Source organism: Echinops telfairi, unplaced genomic scaffold, assembly GCF_000313985.2.
Source record: "Echinops telfairi isolate 266 unplaced genomic scaffold, ASM31398v2 ScPeMD7_3533;HRSCAF=4204_0, whole genome shotgun sequence".
Taxonomy (NCBI): Eukaryota; Metazoa; Chordata; class Mammalia; order Afrosoricida; family Tenrecidae; genus Echinops; species Echinops telfairi.
Genome location: NW_022107431.1, coordinates 76,983,012 through 77,000,989, shown reverse-complemented (window position 1 = coordinate 77,000,989; position 17,978 = coordinate 76,983,012). Strand labels below are relative to the sequence as shown.

General features: G+C 46.1%; 1 protein-coding gene across 1 annotated transcript in view; it reads left to right on the top strand.

Moving 5' to 3' along the window:
* Window positions 1–17,978, top strand: part of FAXC (failed axon connections homolog, metaxin like GST domain containing) — a 58,117-nt gene that overhangs the window by 14,235 nt on the left and 25,904 nt on the right. Inside the window, exons 3-4 of the mRNA XM_004710902.2 lie at window positions 2,655–2,851; window positions 13,139–13,362. Of these exons, the coding sequence (XP_004710959.1) occupies window positions 2,655–2,851; window positions 13,139–13,362 (421 nt within the window). The remainder of the gene's footprint in view (window positions 1–2,654; window positions 2,852–13,138; window positions 13,363–17,978) is intronic.

Sequence of the window (17,978 nt, the reverse complement as noted above, 5' to 3'; positions counted from 1 at the left end):
CGTGAGCATTTTTCCATGTATTTGTTAGCTATTTGTACTGCATTTTTTGTGAACTGTCTATTCATGTCTTTTTCCCATTTTTTCATTGGGTCTCCTGTTATTTTCTTATTGAGCTATTGTAGAGTTCTGTATATTTTGGGAATTAGCCCTTTGTCTGATGTGCCATTGGTAAAAATATTTTCCAATCTCTGGGCTCTCTTTTCACTCTCCCGATGAAATCTTTTTTCCTTCTTTCCTGATGAAGCCTTTGATGTGCACAAGTGATGTAATTTCAGCATGTCCCAGTCGTCTGTTTTGTCTCCTGCTGAATGTGCCTCCTCCTTTATACTTGGTAGTCGAGGTATGCCCTGCTATAGGGCCCTTAGGTTAGTTTCAGCTTCTCATTGATGATTCTGAGAGCTCGGGGGCTCACATTTAGGCCATTCATCCACCTTGAGTTCGTTTTTGTGAATGGGGAGAAGTATGGCTCTTGTTTCATTTTTCTGCATATGGAAATCTAGTTCGTCCAACAACGTTTGCTGAAGAGACAGTCTTTCTCCCATGGGAGATTTCTAGGTCCTTTGTTAAAGATTAGATGCCTGTAGGCTGATGCATTTGTGTCTGGGTTTTCTCTTCTGATCCGTTGGTCTATGTGTCTCTCCTTGTACCAGTCCCAGGCTGTTTTGACCGCTGTGGCAATTTTTAGGTCAGGCAGTGCTAGGCCTCCTCCTTGGTTCTTCTTTTTAAACTATGATTACTTTATATAGGATTTCTGAGACTGTCAATTGTTTCAGGAGCAAAGAGCCTCATCTTCATTCCACAAATGTGCTCGGGGGTTTGAACCACCAAACCACCAACCTTACTGTTTGCAGCCTGGCCCAAGAGACCACTAGGGCTCCTTTGTTGTTTTATATCTACCCACTGTCATTGAGTTACTTCTGACCCATAGTGACTCTAGATAGTTTTTTTAAGGGTGTAAACCTTAATAGGAGCATACAGTATCATCTTTCTCCTACAGAGAGGCTGAGTTTAAACCACTGACTTTGTGGTTAGCAGTCCAGTGCTTGCCTAAAAGTGCCCACAAGGCTCATTTATATAGTAGGCAGCAAATGTCAGCTCTGTAATTGTAATTATTCTTAAATTTTATGAGCCCCCCACCCACCCCTTTGTGGGATCAAGGTCGTCTGAAACATTATAAACTTGCAGTCTGTGTATGGATCAACGGTGGATCTGATCAGAAATAGGATTCTGATCCAGAGGGTGAGGCCTGGGCCGAGGAATTTGTGTTTTTAGCAGGGAGCTAAATGCAAGGTCAGCAGCTGGGAACCATCAGCTGCTCCGAGGGAGGAAGCTGAGAGCCCCCAAAGGAGTCACAGCCTCGGAAGTCCACAGGAGCAGCTCCTTCCCGTTCTGGGAGGTTGCTATGAGTCTGCATCCACTCGATGACCTGAGTGTGGTTTTGGTAGTTGAGTCTGTATAAGCTGATTTTTTCAGCACATTTTTAATGCAGTTTTTGTGGTAAAATTATGTGCCTCGGCTGATATCTGGATATATACGGTACTTATTTCACACACAGATATTACAGTTTCTGGAAACACTTGTTTAAAGTATAGTCTTAAATTAAGCATTATTCAAGTGCAAAAGATGGAACTTTTTTTTAATCGTTTTATTGGCATGTACTTCACATATCGTACAACTTAATCACCAGTCATATTTAGAAGAGTTATGCAATCATCAGCTTCAGGACATTTTCTTCTCCTACTTACTGTTGTTTGCTCCTCATTTCTCCCCATTCTCACCTAAGTAGTTATTCATCTAGCTGCGGTGTCTATAGATTTACCTATCCTGGATTTCATACACAGAAAGTCATAAGAAACACAATCAGGAAGCCAAAGAAAGAACAAAATAAACAAGAACAATGACAAAACAGGAAGAAAAACCTCAATCGAAAAGAAAGCAGAAAATAATATAAATTGAAACACTTAAAAATGAGTCAAAAGAGAGATCAAATGATAAGGTATTGCATTGTAACCTAACTACAAGTGCCAAATCAACTCTTTTTAAAAAAAAAATATTTTCTTGGGGGCTCGTACAATTCTTATCACAATTCATCCATCCATCCATTGTATCAAGCACATATGTACATTTGTTGCCATCATCATTCTCAAAACATTTGCCTTCTACTTGAGCCCTTAATATCGGCTGCTCATTTTCCCCCTCCGTCCCACCCCCATGAACCCTTCATAATTCATATATTATTATTATTATTTTGTCATATGTTACACTGCCCGATGAAAAGATGGAACTTTTAAAGTGAGGTCTTTGGTTAACAGCCTCATCAGTACAAGTCATGGTTTAATTTCATTTTTCAGATGGTTTGTACACAGTAACTAGACTGGCTATTATCAAGATTCTTTAATACGGTCTATATTTTCCCATAACCTCGAGCCAGAGGAAAAATCTTTTGGGAGCAAAGTGCTCTCTCTTCCTGAGAGGTCATTAGTCCTCCCATCATCAGCTCCCTCGTCTCTCAGCGGGCATGCGCTGAATTCAGGTGCTGGACTAGTTAAGTACAGTCACTGCGAACATAAGGTTGTAATGTGTGTTTGTGTTAACCATGTGGTGAAATATAAATAAAACATTGTTTTTCTCTTGTTACAATTCAATCTGCTTAGAACTATTTTGGTGGAAAACTGTCTGCTCAAGGGAAAATGCCTTGGATCGAATATAACAATGAAAAAGTTTCTGGTACAGAGTTCATAATTGACTTTTTGGAAGAGAAACTTGGAGTGAACTTAAACAAAAACCTCGGCCCTCAGGAAAGAGCCGTGTCCAGAGCCGTGACCAAAATGGTGGAAGAGCATTTCTACTGGTGAGTCTTCCCAGGGCTCAGGGGCGGGCCTGGTGCACCTCCTGTCCACAGACTTTCCAGGGAACCCCAAGTTCTGCTTTACGTTTGAGACACTCCTCCCCATTAAAAAAGAAAAAAAATGTCCATGTTAACACTCTGGGACAAGAAGGCGTCAAACTGAAGACCGGTAAGTTGCTTGGTATGGAGGTGAGGGGTGAACAGATTTTTTGTACAGGTCTGCTCAGCACCATTTCCACCCTTGTTGGCCACGTGCTCTCATGTGCAGCCACTGTCACAGTAGCCATAGACAGCATGGAAATGGTACGCATGAAGGGTGTCTGGAAGCGGACATTGAAACTTGAATTTTACATAATTTGGAATTCCATTCTACTTTTGATTGGTTTTCTCCCAGCCATTTGAAAATATAAAAGCTTCTTTAGCCTGTGGGCTTTAGTTTGCTGACCCCTGGTCTTGACAGAAGGAGCCCTGGTGCTGTGATCTGCAGGGCCGGCAGTTCAAAACCATCAGCAGCTCTGCGGGAGCAAGACAGGCCCTTCTACCCCCAGGAGTCACAGTCTCAGAAACCCGCAGGGACAGGCCCCCCTGTCTCAGAGAGTTGCTGGGAGCCAGTGAGACTCCTAGACTGGTACTCAGGGAGGCGGGGAGGTGTTTCAGCTGGTGGGCTCAGGAATGTTTACAAACTGCTGAATAGGAGCAAGCAGAAAACAGGGTAGAAATCCGACTCTACAGGGTAGAGTCACATGCCCCTGTAAATCACTGCCAGTCCCCCCATTTTCAGGGGCATCAGGATGCCCCCTTCTGGGGTGCCTCGGCTTGATGGCCTGGCTTCCAGATTGTGTCCCCCTCTCATGGCTGAGTGCGTGGCCTTGTTCTGCGGGCATTTTCTGGCGGTGACATGGTGTGCGTGAGGTAAGCAGAGGACAGCCCTGCCTTTGGAAGCTCACTCGCACGTGGGCATTTTCTTTTCCCTCCATCCCCTTTCTGGAGTGTCAGCATCTTTTCTCTACTCCCAGAGGTGAGAGGCCTTTTTCTCCCTGTTTCTGCAAACTTGATCTTGTTCTGAAGATTTCCTTCAGAATTCCACCCACGTGGTCAGCACTGGTTGTTATACGTGGGTCTGGGTGCCGCGCTGTAGCTTTTACTGCGTTCCCCCCGCCCGCCCCCCCCGCAGCACGACGTGCCCTCAAGGTGAGGTTCTTGATCAACGTCCTTCTAGTTCATCCTCCAACACAGCTCTTCCTTTCATGCAAAACGTGCGCTTTTTATCGCACGTTTTTAAGGGACGCTTTGCTGTTTGTCTCTCCTTTCTGCTTTCAGTTCTTGCCCACTTCACTCCAGGGCGGACCCGAGGCGTGACTCTCCAGCCGCCAGCGTGGTAGAGTGAAGGGAGTGTAGGAGCAAGGCGGGAAGTAGGAGCGGAAGGAAGCAGGCTTCTCAGGATAAGCCCAGGCCTTCTCGAAATGTGCTGGGGAGCTGCTGGGCTCCGATCTCAAAGCGGCAGGGTTGCCGTGCTTGCGGAAATCCGTGACTGAACCTCGCATGTTGATTAGCTTCTGGGAGAAGCCTTGCTTGCCGGGCTGCAGTCCCGGCTTGGCAGCCAACGAGGGGCATGAAGAACAGGCATAGAGCCACGCTGCCCCGCCCTCTGTGTCTTCCTGGCAGCACCCACTCCTTTGACTCCTGAGTCCGTGGATGCCGAGTGCTTTGGCTTTGTTAGCTGCCTGGACAGGACTCTGAAAAGCACACTTTTTGGTGGTTTAAATTTTTTATTAAAAATTTTTTCCTGTTTCTAGGACATTTTGAAATGCTAAAATCTACCTGCACTTTTCGAATCTTTTTAAAATGATCGTTTTATTGGGGGCTCTTACAGCTCTTATAACAATCCATACATCAGTTGCATCAAGCATATTTGTATATATGTTGTCATCATTATTTTGCGAACATTTATTTTCTGATCGAGTCCTTGGTATCAGCTTCTCTTTTTCTCACTCCCACAAAGCACACATTTTAGTCGGTAGATTGGCCACCAGTCTTTCATTTCTATAGTGGCGTTCAGGGAACTGGTTAGATTTGGGTTAGGAAGTCTTTGAACCAGCAAGATGATTGCAAAGCACTGTCCATCCCTCCTTTTTGATTTAGGTGTGCATGCTAGTCTATGTGTGTCTACTCCTCCTCTCCCTTCTCCCCTCCTGCCTGAGGGGAGTCAGGCCTTGGGGAGGGGGCTGGGAAGGTGGAGGAGTTGTGGGTGAGGGGCAGGAGGGAAAGTTGGAAGGCAGTGGAAGAAAAGAATCTTTATTTTACAAACCACAGATGTCCACGTGCTTCAGGAGCTGTGTAGTTGTTGGTGTGTGCTTCCAGGCAAGTAGGACTCATAGCAACCCGATGCAGTTTTTAGTTTACAGCCTTCCCCCACCCCCAACAGTTTTATTGGCATGCCATTAACTCATCATACAATTCAGTAGTTCACTCACACAACGAAGAGTTGTACAATCATCATCACAATCCATTTTGGAACATTTTCTTCATTTTTTAAAATTTCATTTTCTTCGTTCTTGTACTCATCGTTATTAATTCCCCATTCCCCCCCAGCCTCTCCCGCCATACCCTCAAGGAGCCATTAATTCAGTCACTGTCTCAGTAGATTTATCTATCCTTAAGAAACATCTTAAAAAACAAGCAACAAAAAACTAAGAAGAATAACAGAGTAAAACAGATAAAAATCTCAATTGGAAAGAAAGCATAAAATATTAAAAACTAGAACCATTTAAAATGGATCCTAAGGGAGGTCCAGTGTTGGGTTGCCATCGTATTGGCATTGGGCTGCTATCTGTGATGTTGGTGAAACCCACCCACTACTCGGTGGGCAAACGATGAGGTTGCCTGCTCCCACCAGGGTCCACAGCCTCAGCAATTCTCTGTAGGGTCGGTCACGTGAGTCAGAATGGATCCCATGGCAGTGGGTTTCTGGTGTGGAACTGTTACAGGAGCAGATTCCAGAGAGCCGCTGCTTGGTCCACCCTGTCAACCTGTTGGTTGTCAAGGAAGCACTTTACCATTGCGCCACCAGGGTTCTTTCCTATGTAGCAGGCGTTTCTCTGTGATACTTTATTCCCGTAACCGACTTGTTAAGTTGAAAAACACTTGTTGTTGTTGTCAGCCATGACTTATTATCTGCCTTTACTGATTGTATTAGTCTGGGTACTTCAGAGAAACAAATACACAGAAACTCATGTATAAGAGAGAGTTTTATATAAAGGTTAAGTGCACATCAAGAAAACATCCAAACCCAGTGCTGCCCAAGCCCACAAGTCCAGAATTAACCCATTAACCCATACGTCCAATATCAAGCCACAAAGTCCTCCTCCATCTCACAAAACAGATGCAATGATGCCGACTGCAGGAGGAAAGCCGAGTCAGTGAAAGTGTAAGCATCTCAGCGCTGGCAGGGGTCTCCGCACTTGTGCTCCAGCACCCAGGGCTGCATCGGATAGGTCCATGTGGCTTCTCCTCAGGGATGTCTTGCAGGAAGTGAGCCTTGCCAGCTGAAGCAGGGAACTAGCCACGGCATCTTCACCCTGGTCCAACCATCAGAAAGCAAGAGACCCGAGAACTAGAAAGGCGAAGCTCACCGAACCATTTATCTCTCTGCCCTTCAATTAACCCCACATGTGTTTATTAGCCAGGTTGGCACAACAAACTAACTACTTCACTGATTGGATTCATCAAGGGAAAAATGTTGGAAGCTGAGAGCAAAGGCCTATATGGAGTGGACGTTTCTACCCATAATCCCAAGTAGCAGAAGGAAAGGCAAACCCTTCCCTGAATGTTTCATAAAGGCTCCCAACCCTCCAGCCCCTGTCTTGTTGGAGGGGATCCTGCTTGGGCTTTCCTTTGTGCTCTGCATCTCAGAAAACATGCCCTTCCTCCCCACACAGATGGAAAAACCTCAGGCAGTGAATCCCCAGCCCCATTCCCTCCCCATCTTCTCCTACGTGGTCCTGAGATCATAGCCCCCATGGGCACCTGCGTACCTAATATACAGGTGTGACCTGCAGTACAGGCGTGATCTTCCCATGAGCCTTGTTAAGTACCAGCCATCACCGTGAGTGACACTGAAACCTTTAGGCTGTGGTTGTTGTACTCACAGAAGTGGAAGAGGAAATCCAGGGGGTTGGTTTTTCTGGGGGGTTTGTATACATTTGTTCTGGTCTGGAAACTCTTAAAACTATTCCATTAAAGGTGTGATTTTGTGAACAGCAGAGGCGAGAGAAAGCACTAGTCTGTAATATCACCTAACTCACACTCTCCTTCAGGCTCGTTCAGATAGGCCCACTCAGTTGATAAAGTGGGTTCTGTTATTCTGTACATTTTTTCTTTATAAAAGCTGAAGATAAAGGAGGCAGCTTTATATTTCCTTTGTTCGACTGAATGTTTAAAGTAGAGTCAATGCAGACGAGCCGACACGAGGGCTGTAAGAGAGACACAGGCTGAGATTACTTCAATGACATGGATTTTAGAACGGATATGGTAGCTTCTGCAGTATGACATACTGACCTCGTGTGGACAACCAGGGGAGTGTCTTAAGAGCCTTCTAACCCAGGGAAGTGAGACAATCTAGCTGTAACGTGTGCATGCATCCCAGCGTAGGTATTCGAACAGTGAAACAAGATTACTTCCAGGCTGGTCTTGGCTTTTAAATTTTAAGCTTGACTTTTGGTGATGTTTTGGTGAATGGGGAGGGTTGATGGGGGTGGAGTGCTTTACTAAAATGACTTAGCCAAGAGGTTCTTTTCTGAAACCCAGGAGACCCCCCACTTCAACTGATGTGTTCTCCTGTTTTCTCCGAGGGCTCCTGCCTACAGAGGCTGATCTAAAGCTCTTGGAAGGTGGCGAGGTTGCCAGTGTTGAAGGCAAGCAGAGGGGTTGAGGATGTGGCCTGGCCAGGGCATGCTCATGATTTGAAAGTCTCCCAGGAAGACTCAGTCATTAAACAGTAGTGTGCATTGGCATTTCACATATCAGTATTTGTTTCTCTTGTGAGTCATCATGTTAGGGTGTAACAAGAGACTTTGTCACGAAAAGATCAAGCGTCGGTCTTCTTCAGCCCCTTTAAGATTGGGCAGGTGCTCCTCTGTTGTGTTGATGACTAAGATCATCTTGTTTTGTTTTAAATTTTGAAATCTTTGACCCCGCTGTGTAGAAGAGATCAGTTATTTCGATAGATATCAGATATAGCAATAGAAGGAAAAAGAGTATCTCAGTTTCCTGAAACAGACTCTCCGAATGATAGCCCGAAACCGAACTCAGGGCCATCAGCGCTCCTGACTGACTCAGCGCTCCTCCATGACAGAGCAGACTGCCCCTGCGGGCTTCCAAGCTGTATGTTTTCAGGCCAACGCCTTTCTCCCACGAGATAGCTGATGATTTTGAACCGCCAATCTTTTGGTTAGTAGCTGAATGCTTAACCACTGCACCCCTCCTTCCCTTGGACTCATAGATTATTTTAATTGTGTAGCCCAGGCCAGTTTCTGAGTTGGCTCTCCCGCCCTCTCCGGTGAATAATTCATGAGTCTGTGCGCAGGCCTTTCCCCAGAAGGGCGTGAGGAGCTGCGGAGCCAGCAGAGACCAGTGCAGCTCTGCGCTGGTCTCCGCAGATGCTTGGCTTTCCATTATCCTGTTTAAACGTGCCATCTCTTAGAAACACTACTTAGCAGTAGTTGGCTCCAAAGCAAAGCCTTTTTTCTTTCAATCAATAATTCATTTTTTCAGAGAACATATTGAATAGCTATTAGTGGCCAGGGAGTGTCCTGGATTTGGGGGAAGCAAGGCAAAAAGAGTGTCCCTGTCCTCCCAGGCTGGAGAGGAGACACGGAGCCCTGATGCTGGTCAGGGCTGGGGGAGAGGCAGCCAGCACCCGCTGGAGAGGGGCATCTAGGGGGAGTCAGAGTAGTGAGTGAAGGTCCTGGCAGGAGGAAAGTGTAGGATATCCGGGCTGACAGAAGAGCAAATCAAAGTTGAGAGGCTAAAAAGAAGCCTGACAAATATATACAGTTCCATCTGCTGGTGTATGGGATTGGAGAAGGGCCCGGCCATCGAGGGGTCCGACCAGGAGCTGTGCATGGGTGGTGTGCCATGCGGAGGAGCTGGGGGTAGTTAATAGCTCGCAGTGCGATACCGGTTGCATTTGTGTTTTAGGAAGCCCTTATCGGTTGTCCTCAGACAAATAAGTTTCTGAAGGGGCTAGAAGGAATTTTCGGAGGCTACTTTCATCGTAGGTGAGGAGTGATCAGAGCGGAACTTCAGTGTTGGTCAAGTCAGAGAACAGGCCCATGGAGATGGGGCCGGGAAGTCTAAAGGCCAGCATTCTGGCAGAGACGAGGAGAAGCAGGGCTGAAGGGCATGAACGTGCTGAGCACCGTTTCGGAAATGTTGGTTGGCAGTTTCTGAGGACCGGGCCCATGGGATCCATAGCTTTCAGGACAGAAGTCTGGGCTGGATATAGATTTGGAGGTCACCCTCTTGAAGACCATTGAGTGTGGAGTTTGGAGAAAGGAGGAATGGAGATAGCGGTCCGGAGAACATGTGAGAGGTGAGGAGAAAAGGAGATAGGCTGGGGAGTCCTGAGAGGTGGCGGGAATCCTAGTAGGATAAATGGTAAGGAAGAGATGCAATAAAGAAGTTAGTGGCGCCAGTCCGGTGCTACCGAGAAGTCAGGAAAGCCACAAACAGAAAAAGGTTTCTTTGGATTTTGCCACAAGGGAGTCATTGTTGACTTGGGCAAGAGTGGTGTAGGTGAAGTAGTGGGGCTGAGAGCATCCCACTGGGGAGACCACGTTTTGGAAAGCTTGGTTGTGACAGGAGGTGGATACTTGGTTGTAACGATGTGGAATGTGCTTTGATGCCTTTGTCACAGTTGGTTTAGGAATTCATGAAACTCCCATTCCTTCTGGTATTAAAGTTTAGAGCAGAAGAAATGAAGAATAATGCTTCCATTTCCAAGCACAGACCATATCAACACTTCCGTGAACTTGACCCTTGAAGACAACCACGGAGCCTTGTTTGCTTGCTTCCCTTGGATCAGGCCCACATAGTACTGGGTACATGGAAGGAATGCAGGGAAGAGAACTCAGAAGCAGGGAGAACAGAGAAGAGAGTTTCTCCCAACCGGGGAATTCTGAATCAACCCTTCTCCTTCTCTTGTGCCTCTGGCTGACCTGTTGATGCAGGTAGAGAAACGTAACCCTGTTGTGAGGATGGAATCTCCTCCTTGTCTTGTTTCGTGCCCCCCCCCCAACTGCTTCTCCCATTCTAACCTTCTACTCTGAACCAACCAACGTTACTCTCCTGAAACCACTCCTTAGTGACCCATTGTCACGCATTCATCTTCTGGCCTCACCCCTGCCCTTCAGAGGACAGTGAATTCACAGTCAGTCAGCAGCTCAGCATCTTTGCAGCCTCCTCCTGTGTGCCACTCAGAGAAAGAGGCATCCCTCCCGGTCAGCAGCTTGGCCCTTGGTGCCTTGCCTCCTCACCGTCTGCCTTGCCCTTCACTTGAGGATCCTCAACACCACTCACTCTGGAAACCGCTGCTGCTCTTAGAATGATGTTTTATTGTTTCTAGAAACTTCTTTAGGTGGCCTTCTCTCCTCTGATAGGTTTAAAACTATCATCAACATGCTGCTACCTGCCACTTCTTTTTTCTGAATTCTGTCTCCTAAATTCTCAATGAATTCCAAATTCACACTTGTGTTTCCATGGAGGCTTCACATGCAAGGGATGAACTCATGTCTGATTACCCATAGGGGAGTTTTGCTAGTTTTGGGTAATGGTATTATAATTCCTTCAACCTAGCAGGTGATCCACCCATTATCTACCAATGTAGGAGCAAATACTCAATTTTTCCTTATATTTAATTCGTTATGCACCTTGGTCATAGAGCCTGTTTCTCCTCTATCAGTCTTCCTTCTGTGTATCTCTTGCTTCACCATCCCCTCGCCATTGTCTTAATGCATCGCGTCATGTTTTGCCTGGTCTTGCGTCTGGCTTTCTTAACCTCAGTTTCTCCAGCTTTCAGCACGTCTTTCATTCACATCACTGCAAAGCAGGTTATGTTGCTTGTCTCCTCGCAGTGGGTCACCGTCGCCTGTAGAAGAAAATCCGTTACCCTGTGGTCAGGCTCCTCTGACATGCTCAGCCTCCTTTCTCACAAAGAGCCCCGCGGGTGTCCCACAGTTGACTCGGCCTGACCGAGGTTCTTGCAGTTCCCCAACCAGCCGGTGCTCTTCATGCACATGCCTTCTCCCTCTACGCCACCCCCTGAAGTTCTGCCCACCCGCCAAGATCCGTTATATTTATGAAAACTGAAAACTCACTGCCACTGAGTCCATCTGGACTCACAGTGACTACAGAACAGAGTAGACCTGCCCCAGTGGGTTTCTGAGACTGCGAATGTTTAGGAGAGTTGAAAGCCTCATATTTTAAAGTCCCATGCAATTTGTCGACAAAGAATTCCCCCCACCCCCCACCCCCCACACCTCAACCAGTTAGAGCCAGCACAGTCCTCTACTCTTAGGGTGCTTCTTGGATGCTATTATTATTGGGTCAATTCTCAACTCTGGGCAATTCAGTTTCATCCTGAGGCCATTGACCTCCCAGGTAATCAAGGATGGTGTCACTCTCCTCTTGCCCATGCAGACCTAGTCCAATCAGAATGAGCATGCTGCATTTACTCTGCTGCAATGTGAACATCGGCCCTAACTGCGGGTGCGAGCAGAAGAGCAAGTATGACCTGTAGTTTGCCTGTTTTTATAGAATGTACGATTAAAGTTCACATGCAATATTTTAGGTCAAAAGAGCCATGGGACTCTGACAGCTGACTGTACACACTTATTAATCCCCATGGTGGCGCACGTTGCTTCTTCAGCAAAACTCCCTTCTTGACTCCTCGGCACTGCACAGCGAGAGGCCGGCAAAGGAGAACGCTTTTCTAGCTTTCCAGTGACATGTAGATGTCCTTCAAGAAGAGGCATGGTTGCAGCCCAGGGCTGTATCGGAATTGATTATAGGGCTTTTCAGGGAACGTCAGAAATGCTTGGAAGCTTTTGAAATATCTTCTGCTTCTTTTTCAGGTTCTATTTTCAAAGGTGAGACCCCTCAAAAGAATGACTAGAACCCTAAAGAGATAAACAGCCAAGGCCCCTTTCTTTCCCTGTGTGGGTTGTCCTTGTGAGACAGAGTAGTGTGTCTTTGTCACTGTATTTTCACTACCCCGTGTCTGCTTCCTCTTCACCTGGTTTTCCAGAGTGGCTGTTGCCAGTGTGTCAGCCACCACCGGTGCTAGAAGTGACCACCAAGACCTTTTGCGGACCCTTCTACGGGAAACCTAAACTATCTTATGTCAGGGCTGCTGCCATGATGCTCTTCTCAGAACCTTTTTAATCTGTATCTACCAGAATGATTAGCTTTAAGAACATTCCTGCAATAGTGCACTTTGAAAAAACAAATCAGCCCAAACCTGGATATTGTGGCCAACAGAACACACGACTCTTAGACACGACTCTGTTTAATGGTCCACTGGGATGGATGAGTTTGCAGTGGGATGGGAAATGATTCCACCAGGTTCCTTTGGTAGCTACCCCACCCCCATCCTCCCCACCCACCTCCGCCTCTGCCCGGAGTCCTGGAGAATAAACGGAAGGAGCAGAGAGTTGGCATGGACACGTGTATCCATTCCCTAATCCTTGGCAAAAAGTCAAAATGTTTCTTCTAAGAAATATTTTTGATGATGAAATATAAGATCATATGCAAAATATGCAGCATAAAATCGTGCAGCTTCACTAACAAGCACGAACCCCATCCTGGTCCAGAAAGAGAATGACACGAGCACCCCAGTTGTTGCCTCCTCCTTCCCTCTTCCCCCAGAAGCACTCATGGCCCAGCCATCAGACGTGCAAAGGCAGGTTTCTGCCTGTCTTCAGTGGGGTGTGTCGGAAAACGCAGATGCACCGCATGGGGAGGAGTCTGAGGGGAGTGTATTTGGAGAGGATTGGTGGCCTTGTAACACGTAATGCCATTATCTGGATATCTTACAGTGTCTCCCACCGGCTCGTACGTGGGTCTAGGCTTTGTCTCGAGCCTGCTGTCCTATCTGCCCAGCACATTGCTTTTTGTCTAGCAAGTGCTCAGTTCCGGTCGGGTGCATTAAAATCTGAATGACTCATTGAAAAGTGACTCTGGAAGTGAAATGTACCTGACACACAGTCGTAACTTGTTTCCGCACAATTCCAGGACGTTAGCTTATTGCCAGTGGGTGGACAATCTCAATGAGACCCGGAAGATGCTATCTCTTAGTGGTGGTGGTCCCTTCAGTAACCTGCTGAAGTGGGTCGTGTGCCACATAACCAGAGGAATTGTGAAGCGCGAGATGCACGGCCACGGCATTGGCCGCTTCTCTGAGGAAGAGATTTACAGGCTGATGGAGAAGGACATGCGGTCGTTAGCGGGGCTTTTGGGTAATGTACCACGCCTTCTGTTCTTTCTGCATGATCAGTGAAGCACTGCTGGTTTTTACCGCTTGAAGTTTTCTTTGGATTGATGTCTTTGCTTTCACTGGTGGGTCGCAATCCCACTGTTTAACCAAACCCTCTTAATTTTCAGGAGCATGTGTTTCTCTTCTTCATGACTTGCATGGGACTGTTTCTCGTGTGGCCAGGCCCGGGGAAGAGTGCGGAGCATGGGGCGCAGCACTGCCAGCTCTAAGGGACGCTGGCGTTGCTGAACGTGTGGTGAGAAAGGGGCCAGTTGGAGCCAGGCAGCTGTCCTGTTCAGAAACAGATTAGGGTCGGGAGGCCACACCTGCGCACCTGCCCACATCAAGCTGTGTTTGAGCGAGGCGTTGGGGGCTGAGATGCATCTCACACATTTTCTCACCCCGTTCATTTCCATTTGTGATCTTCAGTTTCTCACTGGCATCTTATCACACCGCCTGCTACTAGCTTTATCACACATTTAGCACTTTGGGTTTAATTTTGTTTGGGACACCCCTCTGAGAGCATCCCATGCTGGCGGGGATGGTTGAGAGAAGCATGACATGCCCTTGCTGCTCTGGTTGGCTGGACGTGGCCTGGGCTGCCACAGTGACACTTAACTTGGATCATTTGAAAACAGGATTTGAATTTAGAAGCTACTACTCATGAAAAGATGGCCTCTTCTGGGGGACACCCCACAGCCAGGGTCCTCCACGTGACAGCAAATGGAGACATAAGACCCAGCCCTTCAACAGGGCCGGTGTCGTCTGGGGAAGGTGGGTTTTCACTGACCCTCGCTGGATGGCAGGTCCTTGCAGAACCGCCCTCACCCTATTTTGGAGCACATTGGGTGTCGGATCGCTTCTCGGAAGTCGAATTCGGAATTTGTTTCGTGGAAACCCACCTGGTGCTGTAGGAACTGTGAGCCATGCTGGATGGAACAGTGATTTCGTGCGTGTGTGTGTGTGTGTTGACGGAGCGGGCAGGAGTCAGAAATAACTAAGTTCTTGCCAGGAAAGCATCGTGGATGGCATAGCCATTCATAGGGTTGGGAACATCAGAGGGGAGAGGGAGATCATGAATTCTAGATGTGGATATACTGAGTGTGAGCTCCCTGGGAATACTGAGTTTGAGAAACCTGTGAGATAAAAATAGGGTGGAGATTTAGGATATGATAAAGACAGTCCTTCAGATCATCGGACAAAAGACGAACGAATGCGGTAAATGATGTTGGGACATCTGCCTAACCATTTGGAAAAAGATAAGTATAATCTTGACTTGATTTGAAGCCAATCTGAATAATTTCTAAGTGGATTAAGCATTGAGATGTTAAACAAAGTGGAACATAAAGGTAACGGGAAACTTTGATATAATCTCAAACCTAGGAACATGTTACCAAAGAGAGAAACTATAAAATAAGCACTGTGTAGGTTTAATTACATGGAAAAGGAAAGCAAAGCAAAGCACCTGTATGTTAAAAATCACCAGAAATAAATATGAAATCAGGCAGCTGGGTGAATACTTGTGACATGTGACAAATGTATTCATATTACTCAATATATGAAGAGCTTCTATAAATAGGCAATGAAAAAAAATTAACTTATCAAAGGGGAAAACTAAGCAAAAGACATTAACAGACCACTCATACAAACGATGAATGATGAAGAAATACATGAAAAATGTTCCATCTCTTTTGCCATCCGAGAAATACAAGTAAAAACACGAGGCACTAAAGCCGGCAAAATTGTCTTCTTTAAATCAGTCAGCAGGACTGTGGAGGTGACACTAATATTTTCAGCTGGTAGGAGTATAAATTAATACATACTTTCTGAAGATGAGTTTCACAGTTTCAAAATTAAAACAGTTGAAGATTCGTACTTTTTCCTAAGAAAAATCAAGATTTCCAAGATTATAATACTGGAACATTGACATTGCACAGCGGTTAAAAGTGCAGTTCAGTGATGAAGTGCTTGCGTTTTGTTTGTATGAGGTGTGAACTGGAAACAGAGTACTCTGGACACTTGCCACGCTTTCTTTTCTTTGTTTCTCCCTCTCCCCCAATAAAATCAGTACATCTTTCGGTAGTCAGTGTGGCTCCTTTGTGAGTGATGCACAGTTTACCCCTATCGATGGCTGGTACCTAGTTACGTCTTCTCTGGTGGCACAGTGGGCCAAGCATTGTGCTACTAACCACAAGGCTGGCCCTTCAAACCCATCAGCCACTCCATGAGAGAAAGATGAGGCTTTCTGCTTCCATAAAGATTTACAGCCTCGGCAACCATGTAGGGTCGCTATGAATTGGAATTGACATCAGTGAGTTGGGTTGGTTTTCTTTGGCTCCAGACACAACTAAAGACATTATCATTACAGCAAAGATCCTCTGAGCAGTGAGGTGTCGGGAGGTTGAGCCTGGCAAACTCCACTGTGTTAGGCCACTTGGAAGAGTTAAAGGCTTTTATTCCGTTTTTTTTTTAATGGTGCATAATTAAATAAGAACAGGGAGAAAGTTGAAACACATAATTTACCTCCGTATAGGTAAATTGAATTGAAATCCAAGCCAGGTGAGAAGATAACAAGAGAATATATATATATTTTTAACACAAATACTAGTCTAATTAGCAAACTATTTGGACCTTAATTTTGTGTCTTTACACATTGAGCTGCTAACTGCAACTTTAGTTCAAAATCACCAGCCGGTGCTGAGGGAGAAAGACGAGGCTTGCTACACCCCTGAAGAGTTACCGTCTCGGAAGCTCACAGGGGCAGCTCTACCCTGTCCTATAGTATCACTGGGAGTCAGCACTGACTTCATGGCAGTGAGCTTGATTTTCATGTCTGCCCCAGGTGCTATTCCAGGTTCTTGGGAAACAAAATGAACAGGAATGGTCCCTACTCTTGAGATGTATATAGTCTAGTATTGCTTAAGTTTCTAGGTCCAAGCAAATGATATCACAGGATGTAGAACATTAACCTGGTGATCTTGGGACTCCTTTTGTAAATCATTCGGAAGTGGAGAGAATAGGAAACATGGTGGATGTTGGAAATAGTAAATTGTTCCTATTTCAAAAGAGATAGCAGTAGTAGATTCAAATAGGGAAATAAAATATCAGAATGAATGATTGAATATGTACTTGGACTTCATTGAAGGGTTATCAGTGGTGCAAAAATCCTACCAGAAGGAACTACTGTATCTTTGGACTTGCTGGACTTGCTAGTTGAACAAATCATCTCTTGGTTCCATGAAGCCCTAGGATCCCATTCATATAGCGGGGTCACCATGTCCGATTTTCAGAGGGTCCCCGAGGTTACTCCAAGGTCCTTTGAGTGCAGGGTAGGGAGGAAGGAGGAGGAGCCTTTTCCTCCTTTGGCTTCACCTAGAGGTGCTTCCTGTTTTAAAATCGGTTCCTATGTTGGGATGCAGTTGGGTCCTGTTTGACAGATGATTTCCCTTCTTAGAGAAAAACAGTCGGAAATCCCGGGATTAGGTTGTGGTGGATCTGTGGCTGCTCGAGTAACGGCTCCCTCACAGTGTCGGTTACTGGTTCAGTGGATTGATAGCAAACACAAGAGGGGCTTATAGGGACTCTATTTTTTTTTAAATCATTCACCAAATTTATATTTTGCTTCTTTTTTAAAAAAATAATCATTTTATTAGGGGCTCATACAACTCATCACAATCTGTACATATGTCATCTGTGTCCAGCACTTCAGTACATATGTTGACTTCATCATTCTTACGACACCCACTTTCCACTTGAGCCCCTGGGGACTCTATTTTTGACTTTGCCCATTGGGTGCTTTTCTCAGGGACCTGTAGACACCTTCAAAGGCATGCTTAATGGGTTTTGAATGACTTCAAGTGGGAGGACAGCTAAAAATTTGAAAAGGAGGATCAGGAATCAGAAGTTTCAATCTTAACAAGAGGGACCCCAAGAGGAACAAACGTCAAATTCTTAATTTAGGCCCCCAAATCTAATGCCACAAACACCAGGTGAAAAGAGATTTGTGAAAAAAGGCGTACGGATTTTAGGTGATTTCAGTGCAGTGTATGTTCCCAGTGGGATGGGCTGCCAAAGAAGTGAATAAAGATCTACCTTTATCAGCAAAGCTAGTGTGCCAGGGTAGGGAAAGGGAAATAAGGGTTAGACTTGGTCTAGGGTTGCTTGAGTTGACAGCGGTGGTGGTTGGAGGTTGGAGACAGGAGAAGGAAGAGAAAAGCCTATCTGAAGTTGTTTCAGGACAGCCCTGGCGGCACAGTGCTTCAGCTCCCCACTGCTAGCCGAAGCGTCAGCGGATGGAGCCCATTCATCCCTCCAAAGGAGAAAAGACCTGGCGATCTGCCTCTGTAAAGACCCTGTTGTGGTTGTTAGATCTCCTGGAGTTGGTATGTGAGGATCCTGTTGGGTTGTCGGATACCGAGGAGTTGGTATGTGAGGATCCTGTTGGGTTGTCGGATACCGAGGAGTTGGTATGTGAGGATCATGTTGTGGTTGTTAGATAACCTGGAGTTGGTATGTGAGGGTCTTGTTGGGTTGTTAGATACCATGGAGTTGGTGTGTGAGGATCCTGTTGGGTTGTTAGATACCATGGAGTTGGTGTGT